Raw genomic sequence first — 20782 nt, forward strand, 5'->3', positions numbered from 1 at the left:
AAAACCCACCAGACGATTAAATTAGGTGAATTGCAAACTGACGCTGCCCGCTGGTTCCCCCCCACGCGGTGCCCAGGCCCGGGAAGGGGTGCGGGTTTCACCACAGCGGCACCTCCCGAATCCCAGTGCCACTGTCACCGGCGGGGGACACACGGCAGGGACCTGCCCTTTGTCCGGATCGCACCCCCCTTCACCCCCTCCTCCCGCGGCTGCTGCCTCAGTTTCCCTCCCGCGGGACGGGCTGAGGGAGGCGGTTGGGGCGCGTTCCGCCCGCGGTGTAAGCACGGCGGGCGGGGGGGGATCCGCATCCCCATCCCGACCCCGCCCCCCCTCCCCCCCCCCCCCCCCCCCCCCCCCCCCCGCCGCGCCGCCCCCTCGCCCCCCGCTCCCCCCCCACCCGGGCCCGGCCAATCGCGGCGCCGCGCACGTGACGAGCGCTCCCCGCGATGACCTCATCCCTCGGTTGTGGGATGACGTCAAATTCAAGATGGATGGAATCACGGCGGCGGCGGCGGCAGCGCGGGCCGAGCCCTGAGAGGAGGCGCCCCGGAGGGGGGCGAGCGGGGAGGGGAAGCGGACAGGGTGAGTAGCGGCCCCGCGTGTCGCGCCCGTCCCGGGGGGCTGCCCGCGCGGCGCGGGTCTCCCCGCCGCACAAATCCGTCTTTTCCTGACGTAACTCTGAGGTGGTTTTTTTTTTTTTTTAACCTCCTTCCCCCCCCTCCTTCCTCCTCCTCCGCCGAGCGGGGATGCGGCTCCCGGGCGCATGCGCCGGTTACGAAACTCTTCCCCCCTCCTTCGCCCGGGGCTCGGCGCAGGCGCTCGGAGCGGGCGGGCGGTGCCCCCGCGGCCGCCGCCACATCGCCCGCCCCGCCTGGGGCGGAGGGCGCATGAGCCAGGAGGGAGGGAGGGAGGGAGAGGAGGAGAAAGGGTAGGGGCGGGTCGGGAGCGGGGAGAAGGCTGGGAAGGGACGCGCGGTCTCGGCGCTCCCTCCGCGGGGGCGCTTCGGGAGCGCGTTACCCGCCGCCACGGGCGGGAGGGCTCAGCCGCCTGAGGGGAGTGAGGGGCGGTGGTGCGAGGGATATCGGTGACCTGTGGTGTGCGTGAGGAACAGCAGGGACCGGTGGTTGTGAGAGGCACCAGGTGGTGTGAGGGACACCAGGGACCGGCGATGTGTGGGATCGGTGGTGTCTGTGAGGGACACCAGGGACCCGTGGTGCTGTCAGGGACTCCAGAGACCGGCGGTGTGTGGCGTCGGTCGCGGTTGTGAGGGATATCAGGGGCCTGTGGTGTGTGTGAGGGACACCAGGTGGTGTGAGGGACAGCAGGGACCGCCGATGGACACCAGGGAGCGGTGGCGTGAAGAAGCGGCCGCCTGAGGGGTGCAAGCGACCGCCTGCCCGAGGGGTGTGAGGGACTGAAGGTCCCGCCGCTTCCCCCTCCGCCCCGGCTCCGATCCGAACTCTGAAACATGGGAAAGGCTGTGCCTCGGTGACATGGCTGCTCCCCGGTGTGTCTGGAAGGGAGAGCACATTTCATCCTCCCCCAGCGAGGTGCCTGCGGAGTGTATGTACAGGCAGGTACTAAACCTCGTTAATAGGTATAAGTGTCTGCAGGGAGGGGGCAGAGGATGGATCAGGCTCTGGTCGGGGGTGCCCAGCAATGGGACAGGAGGCAACGGGCATGAACTGATGCACAAAATTTCCACCTAAACGTGAGGAAGAACTTCACTAGAACAGAGACCAGAGAAGCTGTGGAGTCCCCCTCAGAGGAGATATTCCAGAACTGTCTGGACACAATCCTGTGCTGTGTATTCTGGGATGACCCTGCTTCAGCAGGGAAGTTGGACCAGATTACCCTCTGTGGTCCCTTCCAACCTGACCCATCCTGTGATTTTGTAGACAAAGGGTAGCTTTGCTAGTCCGAGCGCTGTTGGGCTGGTTTATTCATCAGGATGAAGTACATTTCATAGCCAGGTGGAGGAACCCTTAGTGCTGTGCTGTGCCTTTGCAGAAAACCTTGGAAGGTGTTTTATGTGGTCACAGCTGTCAGAGAGAACTTTACTGTAATCCTCCCTAAAGTCTATGCTGACATTATATCCAGATTGGATGCAGCTCATGCAAAGGAATGGCACAAGAACGTAATTTAAAGGAGTTATTAGGATACAGGAAATATTGTGGAATGTCATTATGTGCCGAGTAAGCTCATCTTAATAATTAAATAGCACTTGCTTTAATAGCTCAATTTTTTTTGCACTTGGACTCACAGTGGAAATATGGGTGGGCTGTACATATAAGAAGAGACTGTGATGAATTACACAATCTCATGACTTTTTGTGAATACACTGAAGATCTTTCAGTTAAATTATAATTAATCTTTTTATCCTCAGATAAATTAATATGAAAATAGATTTTTTTTGAGTGTATTTTTGTACAGGAATATTAAATCAGGGGTGGTAAATACATACTTTTGATATTAAATCACGAGTAGTAAATACGTACTACAAGTAAATCTAGTACCACTTTATGTGTGTATTGCCTGAACACAGACAGTTGTTGTGTTCTGTTGTGACTTTGCTCACACTGACTGCTCTGACTAAAATTTTCCACCAGCATTATGCTGATCTTCTTGAGGGGAAGTTTTGAGCGAATTTAAGCAACAGTTTTTATAAACCTTGTTTGCAAAAAAAACCCCAACAAATTACGTGGCCATCCTTCGGGTGAAAGGGGATCCGACATCCCTTTCTCTCAGAATTGTGTTTCACCCACATGTTCTACACTTGTAAATCTCATAAGAACACTTTGTTCACCCGTGGAAAGTCCACCCACCCTGACTGGATTGTGAACGTTTAAAGAACTGTCATTTACATGTAGTCCCTCAGTAGGGACTTGCAGGGAGATGTCACAAATTACAAACCTTTAAAGTTTTCAGCTGCAACAGTGGGTGCCAGGCCAGGATTTCTCAGTGATTTCTCCAGCTGGGAGCTCCCCTGACTCTGCTGGAGCCAAGATAACTCTTGGGGATTGGAGTTGAGAGTGAGTGTCTTGTGCCCTCAGTGCTGCTCTTGCTGATTTCAGCATTTCCTTGTGATCCAGAACAGGATTAAAGTCATAATGAGTTGAGTGGGGTTTTTTAAGGCTTAAAGTAACTTATCCTCTAGCACATATTATCCCTCTTATTTAATATAAAAAGAGGCAGTAGCTTTTAAGAAGTTCTTGAAGTCCTCTTTGTGCTGTACATTTAGTGATAAATGTGAACATTTGTGCCTCCTGTTCCTGCTGTGTAGGTTCCAAGTGCCAGGGTGATGCTCTGCCAGCTGACTCAGATTCAACATCTCACACTGAGAACCCTCTGCATCACCAGAAGCTGGGTATTATTAAGAAATTAGGTTTTATGAGCTCATGGGGGGATTTTTTTGTGTGTGCTGCTAGAGAAAACTTGTACACAGAGAATTAAATAGTTAGTGCTGACCACACTTTCCTTAGAATTAGTAATGGGCAGGCCAACCTTTGGGTTTAACAGGACAACTTCACGTAAAGCCTTGAGCTTTCTTACTGTACTGAAGTTGTTTTGGTTTGAACTGCAGGAGCTGTGAAGCAGTTACTGTTAAAAAAAAATAAGTAATTTCCCATTACAGCTTTCAGGGTTTTGAAATTCATTTTATCTGCCCAACAGTGATAATAAACAAGCGTAGACTCACCCGGGAGAGGAAGGAGGAGCTGGGGAGAGGAAGTTGGGCTGTAACCGGCACATGGTTTGTCTTGCGCTGGGAGGAGCCACGCTCCGAGTCACACGCTGCAGTTGCAACTATTTCAGCTGTCGTTAAACTTCTGAGCAAGTGAGCTCTTTTGTAATGGGGTCTGTTGCATTTAATCAACTGAGATCCCCAGAAGGGAAGAACAGCCTTCAGAAGCAGCAAAATCCTTCTTTGCAAGTGGAAACGCTGCTTTAAAAACGATGTTCTGTGCAGAGGGGGTTTCATTCCCAAAATAGTTATAATTTAGTATTAGTGTTTGTTCTGTAATATTTCCTTTTTATTTCCCTTAATGATAATATTAAAGACAGCAGTTCTCTTATATTTTCTTTCATTCAGCAGTGAAATAAATTTAAAAAATCATCTGTTGTCTTTGCTTATTGGCTGCTTTATGTATTATACTGTTCTGGAATACTTCAGGCATATTTTATGGACAAGAAAAGAATGTGTTGAGCAACTCTTTGACCTCCCTAAGCTCATTGTACCAACAACAACACCACCATTTTGCAGCCCACCAAAAACCAGGAAAGTTTCAAAATCACCTAGTCCTGATTTGTTGAGGGGGTTTTTCCCTCTTGTACTTAGTGATACACCACGTCTTGTGCAAATTCTTTCCATATAGTCTGTGATGAAAAGGCCTGAAAAATCCTTTGGGCAAATAATTTCAAAAAAACTGCTGCAAAACTTGTCCTTTGATAGCAATTTGTTTACAATTAAATTGCATTCTTTGGGAACTGATTAAATATTTTGTCCTGGAGCATTAACCTCCTTATCCCTGGTTTATCCTACCCCAACACTGAACAGTGTGAGCGATCTTTAGGTTGCAGTTCATTCTCAGCAATGATGACCTTGTAAATCTCATGTAAAATTCAGGTAAAATTGCTGCTGTCTTTCCCCTTTTCCAGTTTCCTGTACTGTCTTCCCAGTATCTTGCCCATAATTGGTGATGGCGGAATGACATTTTCTTTGGATCCCTTCAGTGGGAGGAAGATACCTGCATTCCCTGAACCATAACTTTCTCACTTGGCAATTTTTTAGGCTCACTTTTTGTATTAGTTCTGCATTTTTCAGATTAAATGTATGACCTCTCCCCCTTCAGATCTTGTTTTTTTTAAAGAAACCTTTGTGTAAATACAATTCTGTTGATAAAAAAGTACCTTATATGGGTATAATTGGCTTCTCTTCCTATCTAAAATATGCCTGTAAAAAGCCACATTATAGTTATAGAAATATGCCCACGATTAGGGGGTTGTCACTTTGACTATACCAGCAAAATTAAAAGCAGTCTGTAGACAAGATTTATTCTGAATTAGGCCAGTTAAACAAAGGAAAAGGGTAAAGGAATAGTAAAGGAATAACTGTTATGAATATTATTCCATTTGATATCTCAGCATTACCAACAAAATAATAAAGTCTACCTGTAGAAAGAGTACAAGTGTACACATTTGGTGTACATCTCGCCTTCAAATTCTTGACTTCATGCATCTCTTACCAAAAAAATCATATGAAATATTTCTGGGGATGATGTTTCTGTAGGTTTTTGAATTATATGGCCATCAAGCCTTTTGGTTTTGTCCCACCAGAAAGGTTGACGTTACAAAGCTCAAAGGAATGGAAGCAGAAGAACTCCTTAGTGAAAAGTATTTTTAAACTTTTAAACTTTCTGATAGTTTGATTTAGTTCACAGCAGTTTGGAGGGTGAGTTACACACCTTTCAGCTAAGACATTGAGGCCAGGACAAGTATTTTGTCAAATTGTGATTTAATCTTCATTAAGTGTTTCGGGAAGAACCAGGAGAGCTCACAGCCAGTGCATATTCCTGCCCTCTCACTTGCATCCCTTGGCTGTGCAATCCCATGGTTTGTTGCTCTGAGCCAGTCCTTCCTTAGGGATGGAGGAGACACCGGCTGCTCCTTGCAGAAGCAATCCCTGTTTAGAACGGACTGAGAGTGAGATGAAAGTGCACCCTTTAGTGCTGCAGGTCTGTAAGCAAGAACAAGAAGGACAAGAGGAGCTTTGTGATTTTACTCTGACATGTTGCACTTCGCTGCAAGTCAGGAGGAGCTGTTTTAAGTGTCAGATGGGGAAACGAAGGGTATGATCCAAATATGAAAAGTAGCCTCTAATTTCTAAGAGAATTTTTAGGCTGTGTCAGAGTAACTGCTCGTTTTTTGTCCATTGTGTAGGGCAAAATAGAGAGACTGCACAATATTCAAACTGAGAGTAGTTTTAAATTAGATATTAGAAAAATATTCTTTACTGTGAGGTTAGTGAGACTCTGGCACAGGTTGCCTAGAGAAGTTGTGGATGCCCCATCCCTGGAAGTTGGATGGGGCTTGGAGCAACATGGTTTAGTGGAAGGTGTCCCTGCCCATGGCAGGGGGTGGGACTGGATGATCTTTAAGGTCCCTTCCAACCCACAACATTCTGTGATTCTCTGATTATAGAATTCTTTTCTTCTCTTTTTCTGCTTCTGTATGTGTGGAGGATAAATAATTGGAAATTAGTCCACCAATTTCACACACTAGCAAACATGTTCTTTATCTCATTTTATGCCTCTCTTCACTGTAGTGAGTCTCTCCTTGCTGCTGACTTATTGGGCATGAAAAAGCATTTGTCTTCTTGGAGAGAGTTCACAGTATTGTCAGCAACGGGAAACAGCAATAGCAGTGAAATCACATTTCAGTAAACCCAGGGAGACAGAATCCCCAAACTTGCAGGAAGAGGTTACTTAAGTGTATAGTTAGAAAAAGATTATAGAAGTGCAAACAATCTTTCTGTGCGGGTTTGGAGCTTTTACATACAGCTTTTGGGGGCGTGGAGGGGAGTGTGTAAATATATATGTTCTATGGGAGAGTGTGTTGCAAAGGCTGTTGATGGGAGAAGAGACGTTTTATAAACTGTTGTCAAACTCCAGTAATGAAACCCTGCATAGAATCCTTGAGTAGAAGCTTAAGCGGTGTGTGTTTGTTTTGCATCTGGGCTTGTGATGAGTAATCAGATGTTTTTCCTTCTTTGCGTCTGAAACAGCACCTGAATTACCAGAGCCATCAGATCCTCTGCAAAACACTCACAACGCAGTGCAACATTCCTGCATTTACCTGGGGATGCCCCAGGAACTCACTGAGTCTTGTAATCCATGTTTCTTTGCTTTCTTAGTGGGTTTGCTCCCGCCACACTTCCTCTGTGTTTTCCCTGAAGAAACCCCTGTTCAGTCTCCCTTGGTTCCTGTCTCCTCTGCGTTTCCTCCTCTGTCCTTGTATTCCCTGCTTCAAGCCACAGTTTCTCACAGCCCTGGCGCCTCCTTGCTGCAAAATCGCATCTCATTAATGGCTTCAGAACATCGTCTTTCCCAGTTCCACCCCCAACACGCTGTTAATGGAGCTTTAGCTGACAGCTGTGTCCTTGTAATGGAAGTCAGGAGCCAACATCAACATCTTCTCTTAGTTGCTCATGTGTATTTGCAGGTGTAGCTGTTACACCGATACTGGTCACACAAATATCTTGCCTGTAAAGTTTCAGTGTTGGTAGCTTCGTTATTTCTAAAGGTGAAATTTCAGGTGGGTGAAGCTGATGGAACAACTTCCTGACAAAGAATGAGCAGTTTCGTGGCTTCTCTTGCTGCAACCCTGATGCTCGTCTGACCTCTCAGTGAGGTATCAAGCTCCTGTCCTAGAAAATAGCCAACAGGTATAAAAAGCTGGATTGATTTTGTTTGTTGCTTTGTCTCCTACTTCATTTTTAGGGAGCTGAATCAACTCACTGGGAGGTGAAATGAGCAGCCGAGCTGGTGAAAGGAAGGGGAGGGTACCACAGAGCTGAGAGGAGGAGGTGTGACAGTAAGGGACAGAGGAAAGGAAGGGGAACTACCTCCTCAAAGACAGGTGGATGTTGAAGATCAAGAAACTGTTGGGCCAAAGATTGAGCCTTTCTACTCTTTTCTTGAGTAGAGCTTCCCTAAGTAGAGATTTCCTTTTTTTTTTTTCCTGGAAGTAATTTTGAAATAGTAGAGGTGTCTTTTTCTATCCTTGTTCAAAATATAAAATAAAAGCAATCTTGTACCAAATACGGTACTTAGGTTTCTGAAATTTAGTTTGCTGAGATCAGGAGAGGGCTGTTGATGAAGGGAATTAGGGGACTGGAGCCTCTCTGACCAGGAAAGGCTGAGGGAGCTGGGGCTGTTCAGCCTCCAGGGGAGACACTGAGAGGGGACCTCCCCCAGGTCTGTAGGGGCTGCAGGGAGGGGGCAGAGGATGGACCAGGCTCTGCTCAGGGGGGCCCAACAATGGCACAAGAGGAATGGACAGGAACTGATGCCCAGGAAGTTCCACCTGGACAAGAGGAAGAACTTCTTTGCTGTGCAGTGACTGAGCACTGAACAGATTATCCAGACAGGGTGTGGAGTCTCCCTCATTGGAGATATTCCAGACCCATCTGGACACAATCCTATGCCACGTGCTCTGGGATGACCCTGCTGGAGAAGGGAGGTTGGACCAGATGACCCACTGTGGTCCCTTCCAACCTGACCCATTCTGTGATTCTATGAAGACTTAACACCAAAATCTCATCTTGGCCTCCTGAATGAAGGCTGCAGGTGCTCCTGCTGCACTTGCCCTTCCTGGGTTTGGAGTCTTACTGTCACCATTCCTCCTGAGGACCAGCAGCTGCTGTGTCATGTGGCACACAGACAATGGGAGATTTCCTGATATGCTCCTGCTGTTTCCTTGATGTCACCCAAATGTCATGGAAGAAAATAAAAAGAGCTTTGTTTCCAGTCAGAAGTGAAGGTGGCTGGAAAAAATGATTGGAGAGAATAGAAGCAGATTATCTGGAGGAAAGAGCTTGGGTAGCTAATGGCAAAGTAATCTTCAGCTGAGAAGTAAGAGTCCTCAAACCTCTGGAACCAGATCTAGTATTACAGGAGACTCCAGACGTCTGGATCTACACACTGTGCCAGACTCAGCTTTTGTGTGGGGCTAAACAGGCAAACACTGGCATTGGGGACACTGTTGGGAGAAGTTCTTGTCTTCCTGTGGCTGCTCCTATTGCTGCCTCTTCAGTTATGCCAATGCAGTCATTGTGATTTAATATCAAAATTGACCAGCATTTGAAAATTAATAGTTCTGGGGTTTTATTTATTGTCTGATCTGCTGTGTCACACAGGCCTGCAGGTATTTTTACTGGCACAGCTGGAGAAGGAGTGACCTGCAGTGTGCAGGTGACATGAACAAGAGAGAGCAGGAGTAACTTGGATCAACTTTGTTACTGAAAAGTGTTCATGTAGTGAAATTTTAACACATTGTACATTTACTCAGGTAATCTTTGGATTTTTTTTTCACATATAAGCGTTTCAGGCTTTTAGATGGTCTGTGTAAATGTCTTAAAATGGTTCTGCACAACAGTTCTGGTTTTGCTTCTTGGTATCATAGTTTGTTTTATTTCTGCCTGTTGTGTCTAAAGGCTATTAAGCTGAAAGTCAAGCACCTGAATTAGGAAATACCAGGATTAAAGCTGCTTTTGCAGGATTAATTTGTTCCCCTGCCAATTGTGTACCTTGCAGCTGTGGTTACTGTTAAAGTGACACAGTTACATTGCACCAAACCCTCCTTCACTGCACACAAGAGACTGTGCCGTGAGCATGAAAGGGATGGATGATTGTCTCTTGTCATGTTATATGTAGTGAATTGAAGGTGTTCTAGGAATAAAAAAGGAGGATGGGGAAAGAAGGATGGGTGACTGTTGGGCTCTGCTTTAGATGTGTAGATTTTCCACCAGTCTCTGCTGGTTACACTGAATTACTGTACTAGGATGGACAAAGGGACACATAGTAATTACATGGTGTTTATTCTGCCAGTTTTACACAAAACACAGGGCCTGGGCAAAGCAGATTAAAACAAAATAATTGAAAACATTTCAAAATATGTGACTAATACACTGTATTTTCACTCTGTCCTCGAAGGTGGGGGTTATGCAGCAACTTGTATTGGCTGTCTCTACACCACTGTTCTAGTTCAAGCTCCCTGAGCACACCATTGATCTCTTACCTCCATAAACCCTCTGCAAGTTGCATCCCAGAGGAATCACTTGGGTTTGCAAACTCACCTTCTTCCAGATGAAGCTAAAGGAAAAGATGCCTTCCTGGAACACTTGTTCCAATAACACTCCAGGTGTTCATGGGTGCTCAGACCCTGAAACTGGATTAGGGCTGCTCAGACCCCACCACTTTAAATTGCAGTGGCACCCACAAAGGAGAGGGGTAGCGAACCACCAACCTCATCCCCCCCAGTATTTTTAAGCGAAACACAGAAAGCAAACCAAGCCAGATTGGTTTCTCAAATTAAGAGTGACTGCACTGCTTTTTTTAGATGGAGGTGTGGGGGGATTATGCATTATAACTGTAACTATCTGAGGTGAATTAAGGATAAATTAGTGTTTGTGAAATGACACTGCCAGGCACTGAAATACTCGATAAAGACTGATTTGGTGAGGAAGCAGCATTCTACTTTTCCTATTGCCGTGGCACTGTGAAGTCATTTGGGAGCTTCAGATGCAGAAGTGGCAGCTCAATGCCCAGAGGTGCAGCACCTTTTCAGTCATTTCTCGATAATACCAATTTAGACTTTGATCGCTTACTTGTATCCATTTGTTGTAAGTTTTGTCACCCTCATTTATTAATCACGGGGTTACAGCCTCTTACTACTGTTTTTTTTATTTTTATAAACTTTACAGTGTTGCTTGTAAGGTGATGGACAGTGAAACCTTTTCATTGTCTATGTATTTATATGTATAAATCATAAACTAAAGAGTAATTTCTCAAATCAGCTGTAGAAAGAAGAGAATTGCTTTTAACAGACACATCATTGACGTGTTTTATACCACCATGGAGGAAGGCAGTGTAAAGAGTGTCCACAAAAAAAAAAAAGGAAAATTGGATGTTGCTGATTTGTCTGGGTGTGTCACTGTGCACAGATGTATAAATTCCAATTCCTGCCCCAGAAGTTCTTGATTTAAACTAAATTAAAACCTGATTCTCTTCTTTTGTTAAGCTCCAATCAGGAGCAGTATATTGAGTTATTGAGACATCTTGCAGTATGGAGTAGGTGTGTTTTGAAGCACATGGAACATGGAGATTTCTTCACTGCAGCTTAATTTGTGCTTATTGTGCTCCTGGATGCATCCCAGGCTCACTGTTCCTCAATATATGGAATGTGGGCATAAAGTGCTCTCCTGCTAATGAATAAAATGGGGACTTCAGCTCTCTGGTTGATTTTCAGCTACAGCAAAGCAATGCAGAGATAGAGCAAAGCAATGCAGGGATACCTCAGTGAAAATTGTGACATTTCCCAGATCCTGCCAGTACAGTTTTAGGTGACACATATTTGATTGCTGGAAGTATATAATTAACAGCACTTACTAAGCATAAACAAACGTGATAAATTTAGATTACAGACAATAATCCTGCTTCCTTCTCTCTTCCCAGTATTAATGCCCTTTCCATCATCCTATTAAAAGTGACAGCAAAACCCCCTTAATTTGTTTGGTCAGCAGGAGACTGTCAGGGTTGCTTAAGCTCAGAAAGGTGAGTTAGTATAACTAAGTTTAGGCATCTGATCCGAAAGTTTATCAATGCAGCTGTCAAGACAGATCTTCATAAAGCTAATGCAGAGATAGAGAGTGAAATGATGGAACTGTTCCTTCCTGTGTATTGCAGGAAAAGAACACAGCCCACCCATCATATTTGTGGCGTCGTATTTCTGGTTTAAGATCAGCCATTAACAGGGTACTTGAAAGTGGTCAGATGAGCTGGTTCTTCCCATTCCTGTGCATCTGTTGGAACTGACAGTGTTGTTTTCATTCCCTTACCTTTCCTCCAAACAAAGCCGTTTCCTTAATCACTATTTGTTGGTGGTTTGGCCAGTTTACTGTAGTACAGGGGGGATTAGGTGTGTTTGCTTTACCTCTTACAGTTCACATGAGGCAACCTACAACTTTTGTTGTTGTTGTTGTTCTTTTTCAGAGGCATCAGAATCATGGAGGGGCTCTTGCACTACATAAACCCAGCACATGCAATTTCCCTTCTGAGCACCCTGAACGAGGAGCGTCTCAAGGGACAGCTGTGTGACGTTGTGCTCATAGTGGGAGACCAGAAATTTCGAGCCCACAAGAACGTTCTGGCTGCCAGCAGTGAATACTTCCAGACTCTGTTCACAAACAAGGAGAACGAGTCTCAGTCAGTGTTTCAACTCGACTTTTGCGAGCCGGATGCTTTTGATAATGTGTTGAACTACATTTATTCTTCATCCTTGTTCATTGAGAAAGGCAGTCTCGCAGCTGTGCAAGAGCTGGGCTACAGTCTTGGGATATCCTTTCTCACAAACATCGTTTCCAAGAGTCCCCAAGCTCCTTTTCCTGCCTGCCCCATCAAGAAAATACTGTATCAAGATGAAGATGAAAGTAGTTCCCAGAAGAGAAGTGTCATCGTCTGTCAGAACAGAATTGAAGCACAAGTGAAAAGCATAAATCAAACACAGCATGATTTAAGCCATACTCCTAAACCTTCGCCCTCTGTGGCGGTCAAGACTAGCAGCAGACCACAAATAACAAAACCAACTGAAACCCTTCACAGCTTATCACTGACTGAAAGGAGGTGGCTGAAAGAAAGCCCTTTGGGCTATACGAAGGTTCATGAAACTCCTGGAACTGTGGAGGATCAGGGCAGGGGTGGTTTGGTGAAAAGGAACACGGTGCTGCCTCAGATGCCTTTAGCAGAGAAGGAAATTGCAGACAACGAGCCAGGAAGCAGTGGTCAGCTTTTGAGGGGAAAGGCTGTGGAGATGTCACTGAAGAGACCACGACCACCAGTCTTGTCTCTGCGTGGGGCATCGGAATCCACGTTTTTGTTGCGAGAGGCAGGGAAAGGAAACGGTCAAGGCGAAGACAGGAATTTGCTGTACTACTCAAAGTTAGGGCTGGTAATCCCATCTAGTGGGTCTGGCCCAGAAAACCAAAGTATTGACAGAAGTGGGCCCCTTGTAAAAAGTCTTCTGCGGAGGTCACTGTCCATGGACAGCCAGGTTCCTATTTACTCACCTTCCGTTGACCTAAAACCCGCACAGGTATCGTCCTCCTCCTCACCGGGAACTAACGATTCCCAGAAAACATTTAACGTCGTGTCCCAGAAGTCATCCTTGAAAGAGTCGTCGGAGAAGTTAGTCCTGGATGAGAAACCACAGGTAATACACCCACATCGCCTTAGGTCTTTCAGTGCCTCTCAGTCCACTGACAGGGAGGTGGCTTCCCCTCTCTCGGAGGTGCGGATAAAAACCGAACCGAGCAGTCCACTCTCGGATCCCGCTGATATTATAAGAATTACGGTGGGTGATGGTTCAGCCTCGACAAATAAAGACTTTGCTTTTAAAACCGAGGATGATCACAAGGAGCCGAGCAGAATTCCAGCAAAAAGGAGGTTTCAGGACGACAGAATGCTGCCATTCAAGAAGCTGAAGGCGGATGAGCAGGGTTCTCCTGGCTCAGAAGAGAACTTTGAGGAAGGCTCAAGCCCTCCGCACCTTGATGCTGATTTTCCTGATTCTGATGTCAGTAAAGATGAGTACAGCGAGATGGAAGAAGCAAGACCAAATAAAAAATTTAAATGCAAACACTGCCTTAAAATCTTCAGATCAACAGCAGGTCTTCATCGTCACGTTAACATGTATCATAATCCAGAGAAGCCCTACGCTTGTGACATATGCCACAAGAGATTTCACACCAATTTCAAAGTGTGGACGCACTGCCAGACCCAGCATGGAATTGTGAAGAACCCCTCACCGGCCTCCAGTTCTCACGCCCTCTTGGATGAAAAATTCCAAAGAAAACTGATCGATATAGTGAGGGAGAGGGAAATCAAAAAAGCTCTGATCGTGAAACTGAGACGTGGCAAGCAGAGCTTTCAGGGCCAGTCCGCTTCACAAGCACAGCAAGTCATCAAGAGGAATTTAAGGTCGAGAACCAAAGGAGCCTATATTTGTACCTACTGTGGGAAAGCTTATCGCTTCCTCTCGCAGTTCAAACAGCACATAAAAATGCACCCAGGGGAGAAACCCTTAGGAGGGAACAAGGCTCCTAAGCAGAAGGATCACATTCATATTGAAAGCCCGGTGGAGAACAAGGAGGTTTATCAGTGCCGGCTCTGCAATGCCAAGCTCTCCTCACTCATTGAGCAGGGAAATCACGAGCGACTCTGTAGGAACGCCACTGTCTGTCCTTACTGCAGCCTTAGGTTTTCTTCTCCAGAGCTGAAGCACGAGCACGAAAGCAAGTGTGAGTACAAGAAGCTCACTTGCCTCGAGTGTATGCGTACCTTCAAATCATCCTTCAGCATCTGGCGCCATCAGGTTGAGGTTCACAATCAAAACACGATGGCTCCATCAGAGAACTTTTCCTTACCTCTCATGGATCACAACGGGGAAATAACCAGTTCGTCCAGGTTGCCCCCGCAGTCAGAGTCCAATAAAATGAACAACTTTGTTGCTGCAAAGGAGGATGGTGTGTTCAGTGACTCGTCAGAACAAATCAACTTTGATTCTGAAGACTCCTCGTGCCTACCTGAGGACTTAAGTGTCTCCAAACAGTTTAAAATCCAGATCAAAGAAGAGCCTGTGGATGACATCGAGGATGAGGTCACCGAAACGAGCAGGGAACCTAAGGAGGTGGTCTCCAAGAAGGATGCCAACTTGTGGCCCTGTGAGAAGTGCGGGAAGATTTTCACCTTGCGCAAGCAGCTGGAGCGTCACCAGGAGCTCCTGTGCTCCGTGAAGCCCTTTATTTGCCACGTGTGTAACAAGGCCTTCCGAACGAATTTCCGGCTGTGGAGCCACTTCCAGTCTCACATGTCGCAGGCTGCAGAGGAGGCCACGAACAAGGAGCCTGAGATATGCCCACCAGCTAACTCCCCGTCCCCGCCGCCCTTACCCCCGCCCCCGCCGCTCCCCAAAATCCAGCCTTTGGAGCCGGATAGCCCCACGGGCTTGCCGGAGAGCTCCAGTACTACTGAGAAGTTGTTCGTGCCCCAGGAGTCAGACACGCTGTTCTACCACGCCCCGCCGCTCTCGGCAATCACATTTAAAAGACAATACATGTGCAAACTCTGTCACAGGACTTTCAAGACGGCTTTTAGTCTCTGGAGCCACGAACAGACACACAATTAAGCTTTAACAGAAACCTTACAAAGCTGTGTTCAGGGTCTCACATGTCTGCCACACAGACTAGAAATTTTAAGAGGATCAAAACAATGATGAAAAATGTGGAATTTGTGATGCTGCTTGGATTTGAAGATTAGGGGAGGCTAACTTGGTTATTAGGTAGAAAGCAGAGTAATTTAAAACCCTGTGGTCTGGGATCTGATAGTAACAGTATAAATTTTATTTCATTTAACACTGAAATGCAATTGCTTCTGGATTGTATGCATGGATCTTCATCCTGTGATGTTGGTGTGTGCGTGTGTATTATATATAAAGTTATATATTAAATGAAAGAGCAACAACAATTTGGATTCTAACTGTGAGCTTATAGTAGTGAAATACTGTAACCAACTTCATTAATTTGTTTTCAAAAAGGAAGCCAACACACGAGCTCCATATAAATGGTTGCCATGCACTGGCAGTTAGGGAGGAGGTGGATGGAGTGTCTTGCTGTATTGACTTAGACCTTAGAAACCTTTAGCAATAACAAATAAACCTCAACTTTGAGTAATCCTGATGTTATTGGATACGAATGTTTGCTATTTTAAGGGAACACGGAACTGTTTTGTTGTTGTATGGAACTTGTGCAAATTAAAATAGAATCTAAAGTCAGCAATATTATTACTAAGATTTTATATAAGAAGTAGCAGCAAGTCTGCTCTCAGCCATTTAATTTTAAGTTTCTAAGGAAAATCAAGAGTGGGGGTACTTTGCTTTATATAATGTCCCAAAGACTAATTTCCTATGGATACTTGGGTAGCTGAAGTCATTGTATAACAGCCATCATAATGCAAATGGTACTGTTTGTAACATGAACTGGGGTTCAATGGACGTCAGACAAGTTTCATAGCTTTGTTTCCACTATTTGTACAACTGTTTGTAATTCTGACTACAAAGGAATGTATAACTATTAAATCAACAGGAGAGAGCTCATCGAGGGACAGAAGATGAGTTGTGTTTCTAAACACGGTCATAAGCTTGGCCATGAGTACAAAGATATGTTTTAACAGAACCTAAAAATGTAAATATTTATATAGACACCTGTATAAATGAAGAAGTATGTATTTGAAATTTGTATTAAGCGTTGCATATCCAGCTCAAAGCAGAGGAGAAAATCACACTACAATCACAGCATTTTATGAATACAATGCATAGAGTAGTTCTTTCTGCAGCTTTTCTATCATATGTGATACTGTGTTGCAATTTTCCAATTTGTTGAAAATTGTGGTAATAATGGAACCACTTCCATGTGGTTCCATTATTTTACCTCAAATCACAACTGGAGCATTTAGTGTAAGTAGGATCATACATATTTACCAGGAGCTATAGTAAGGGTCCAAATTTTTCTGTAAGTAAATACTTTCCCAGAAGCGTGAGGTGAACTAGCAGTGAGAAATTCTTCTGCTGGAATTTAAACTCGATGGAGTGGTGATAGATTAGAGTGAAGGTAAATGATGCAAACAGTGTTTCTGATCCTGACCAACCTTCCCCCTGCAGGGCTGGGAGAGGGGGGGATGTCATTCCACACTGCTGAGTCAGAGCCCAGTCTGTGTCTGCTGAAACCAGCACAGAGTTTGGTCACCAGTTTCAGGGGGAGCCAGAGTGAGGCTTTAGTTCTGTGTGTAACCATGTATGTGACTGTTCTTTCGATATCTCAAACTCAAAAGTCAGAAGAATTGCAAGCTGACACTTAAGATTTGTCAAAATTAAGCACAAATGTAATTCCTAAGAATCTGAGGATGGGCATCCTTAATCAGGCACACACCAGAGTAGATTTTTCTCAGTGAAAGCCCGAGTGTGCCACCATTTTTTTTCCAACAGATTTTTAATCATTTTTCCTGTAATTTAAATTTAAAAAGAATTAGCTCAGGACAGACCCCTGACTTTTTTTTTCCAGCTACCAAAAAATTTGCAATGTTAGTTTCAAGCCTCTTCTGCTTCATTTTTTACCAAAATCTAAAATTGTTACTGAACACTTCTATTAGTTCTTTTTTTGCCCTCTTCCAGACAAATTGTAGCTGAATATGATTAGGCTAATTTGCTTGAATATCAGTTAAACTCTTTCAGTGGCATTGCAGTTAAAGAAGGTACTTGCTTAATAGTGACATTTCCATTACTGACTTTTTTTATTCCACCCAATAAGACTAAATTTCTTTCCTACCACAAACAATTTCAAACTAAAATGGTTATTGCACTTAACCTGGCTTCAAAAAAAAATCAGAAAAACATAAAGCCCCACTAAGTATCCTTCAAATGTATTTAAGAAATCTGTGCATATAAAATATGAACATGTTTTTGTAAAATGGTTCCTGAGTTTTCATCAATTATTCCCCTACACAACAGTCTGAAAGTGTAAATGTAAAGTTCTTTCTGAAGGAAGGTGGCAGCGAGCTCAGCTGGGTCAGAGCCATCTCACTTCCAACTGGGATTCTGCTCTGTGATAGGATGAGAAATTTTACACACTTTAAATCAAAATCTTGTGCAACATTTTTGCAGAAACCTTGACCTTTTTCCTACTGTACTAAAAAATCCATCAAATATTTTTGATCTGAATAGCCTCCTAAGTTTTTCTTCAGTGTTTGGGGGGTTTTTTGTTTGGTTGTTTGGGTTTTTTTTAATTTTGTTTTCAACTTCGAGCGTGTTCTGTGTGTTTGTTTTTTTTTTTAATTTGGTTCCTCTCGTTTAGTAAAGGAATTCATGATCTCTAAAATTTAAATATGAGATGTTTATATAGCAGTTCTGGTTTTCTATTAGCTTTTATACAGTATCTTAAAAAGCCCTTGATAGAAGTGTTTATTTTGGAGGATACGGAATAAATATGCTTCCACTTATATAACTTTAATATATGTTTTAAAAGTTAAATTATGGAGAAAAAAAAATGTTAGTTGCTTGTTTATAAATAAAGATCTTTTGAAGAGTGTCTAGTTTGGCCACAGCCAAAATAAAAGGCAAATTTATTGATACAAAAGCCTGTCTTCAGCATATTTTGTTTAATTTTATAGCTGTGTACTAAAGTGACACAAAGTTAGAGGTCTTGTTAAATATAAAAAGTGTTTTGCTTTGTTTCTTAAAACTTGTGACAGGAATGTGCAGATGGTTTAATATATAGATTAGAATCTATAATTCTCCTCTTTTTTTGCTATTTTTATAATCTGTCAGATAAATCTCAGTGAACTATCCTGCTTCAGTGGAAGTAGAGGGGAAACTTGTGTTGCATTTTAAGAGGAGCAGGGTTGAGCCATGAAATGTATTTTGGTTTGGGACTTTTTTTTCCTTTCAGGCACCGTGTTGGCAAAGCCTCTGAGCCTATGCTTGAGTCCATTAAGATCAGTCTTAATTTATTTTTTTTAAAGTGTTTAAGTTCTTTGCTGAATTGGGACCATGATCAACCTTGAAAATGAGCAATGGCAGCAAAATACGTACAGATTTTGTTTTTTAAAGTCCTGGAACAAAAAGTTGATATTAATTTTCCTCTCCATAAAACCTGCATAGAGAATTGGGTGTAGCTTTACAAAAACAAAGGATGTGAATCAGGAATTACACTGTCTTTAGTTTTGGGGGGTTTTTTGATAAGGGGGAGAGAAACACCCTGTGACAGGTAATTAAGGAGACAGTCGGTGAAGTGGGTGACTCCAGGGTTTGTCTGGGGTGTTTCAAACTGAGATGTTTCCTTATCTCTGACCCCAAACAGCTGTAAGAGGCTTTTCCTACATTTCCTGTTTAGGCAGGAACATCCAGGAGGTTTTTTTGCCTGATATTGTTTATTTTCCCCCCAAGCAGGACACGCGGGTTTGCTCTGAAGCTCTACACGGACTCTGTTTCTGTTCCAAGCTTCCAGTGTTAAAACTAGTTTCTCCCATGGGATAAGGACAGACTATGCCTAATTTCTTGGCTCTTCTCAGTGAGGGTGCAAATATCTGGCATGAGCCTGTAATCTGGCATGTGCCTATACTGTTCAATGAAATTGTTTACATTTTCTTACCAGAACATTTAATTAAAAATCAAAACAAGCTTAGGGGCTTGGGGTTTGTTGGGGATTTATTTTTGGGGTTTTTTTGGTTTTGTTTTGGTTTTTGTTTTTATTTTTTAGTGTTGGTGTTAATGAATCAGTGTTAAAAATCTTTTTCTGTTGTTGCTGAGCACAGCCTGATAGTATTTTTAATGGCATTGATTCTTGTTTATTTAAAATGACTTGTGAAAAACTGTACTGTAACTGCTCTACAGAAAGGGACACTATCAAGAGAAAGGTTGGGTACAGAAAATGGACTTACCTGTATTAGAAATACTTGACGTTAATAAAATTGAAGAATTGAGTCATAACACTTGAGCTGCTTTTTGGGCATGAAAATGCCCACTCCAGGCATCCTCCGTTGTTGCAGGGATGTCTGGAAAATGTGTCTGAATTCTGTGGGTTGAGCTGATTTTTCATGTTGCTTTTTCTCTCACTGTGCCAGAGTAAAGGACTCAATCCAATTTTTCCTTTTTCCAGCTTCTCAGCAATACACATTATCTTTCAAAGACACAAACTTCCCACTACTGCAGCAGCATCTTTAATTCAAATATGTGCATAAAACCAGGACAAGCTCCCCTTTGCAATGTAACATGCAAAATACACTTCAAGTACATATTTTAAGGCTTATTCTTGACAGTGTCCCTTTTTAAAAAAGCAGGAAAATGGGATCACTTTTAGTGCTTGGGTACAGGGGAACAGATTCCTACAGTTTCTAAAAATTGGGATTGTCCAATACATTTGCTAGAGAATTTTTCCAGTTAGTTACACAAAATCACTTGTCATTTTAAAGGATTATAGAGGTCAGACGAAGGATGCTGGGTTTATAATCCTGTGTACCTTATACATTCTATATCCATTCAATACACCAGGATGGGTTTTTACTTTTTTTAGGACTGAGACTTAATAGCTTAAGGTAACTTTTTTCTTTAATGTAATGTAAATCCATTGCTGCTTTGTACAACTTTTTCTACCGTGTGTTTTCTTTACTTAGATCTTGACTAAGAACTGTTGGCGTCCAATAAACTTACACTTTGTTTCTTTTGAAATTACTGTGTCTTCTGCTGGAATCTCTTGGCAAAGTGGGATGTTATTGCACATACCATTGTGTCTGCGGGGTGGGAAGCGTGTTTGTAAAAAAGCATCTTTTGTTCTGGTTTTTTTTGATGTAAATGCTACTTTTACATTGCTAAAATAGTGGCTTTTTGTTTGTTTTGGTAGGTGCCCCACCGAACCTTTTACTGGAAAACGCAAGAAAACCAACTGCTTTAGACAATCTTTAAAAACTTGAGCACAGCCCAAATTCTGCTTCCTATGAAATCAGAGATTAAAAGGGGAATCTGAGGAGGGAACACACATCGACTGACTGTCTCTTTCCTATAAAACTGGACTGAGACAGATGTTTGGAAAGACACAGTCAGGAATTTTATGGTATTCTGCAGTGCTCTCCTCCAAAGCAGTTTTGCTGCTTGCATTTCCCTCTTCAAAACACAGTGTGGGAATGTAATGTGTGGATTCCCATGGTGCAGAAAATGACCTTTCTATCTTTTGGAAGCAGGGTTTACTCAGTTCCCCTCTTCAAACTAGATAAGACCTGTCTTTCAAAATGCTTAGGCCTGTTTTCTCAGCTTCTTGGACCCCACATCTGCTTCCCTTTGCCATTTTTAACTTGAGCATTTTGGTCAAACCAGTTTCATTCACACTTGACAGAGGAGACAAGGTCTCCACAGTTAATCTCCCACAGGTTTTGTACAAACCACTGACTGGATATCAAGGAATGGT

General features: G+C 43.7%; 1 protein-coding gene across 4 annotated transcripts; it reads left to right on the forward strand.

Moving 5' to 3' along the window:
* Nucleotides 1-381: 381 nt before the first annotated feature.
* On the forward strand, nucleotides 382-20049 carry ZBTB21 (zinc finger and BTB domain containing 21). Of its 4 annotated transcripts, none has more exons than XM_027688996.1 (3): nucleotides 382-582; nucleotides 8915-8969; nucleotides 11769-20049. In XM_027688996.1, the coding sequence occupies exon 3, from the start codon at nucleotides 11782-11784 to the stop codon at nucleotides 14956-14958; it is 3177 nt and encodes a 1058-aa protein (XP_027544797.1). In that variant the 5' UTR covers nucleotides 382-582; nucleotides 8915-8969; nucleotides 11769-11781; the 3' UTR covers nucleotides 14959-20049. The 4 variants fall into 4 exon arrangements, with proteins under 4 accessions (XP_027544797.1, XP_027544796.1, XP_027544798.1 ...); XM_027688997.1 differs by lacking the exon at nucleotides 382-582 and adding an exon at nucleotides 669-683; XM_027688995.1 differs by lacking the exon at nucleotides 8915-8969.
* Nucleotides 20050-20782: the final 733 nt, after the last annotated feature.

Source organism: Neopelma chrysocephalum, unplaced genomic scaffold (assembly GCF_003984885.1).
Source record: "Neopelma chrysocephalum unplaced genomic scaffold, ASM398488v2 Primary Assembly neopelma1_76, whole genome shotgun sequence".
NCBI classification, from domain to species: Eukaryota; Metazoa; Chordata; class Aves; order Passeriformes; family Pipridae; genus Neopelma; species Neopelma chrysocephalum.

Coding starts and splice junctions, on each gene's coding strand:
- ZBTB21 (XM_027688996.1), top strand. CDS start 11,782: ATGGAGGGGCTCTTGCACTACATAAACCCAGCACATGCAATTTCCCTT.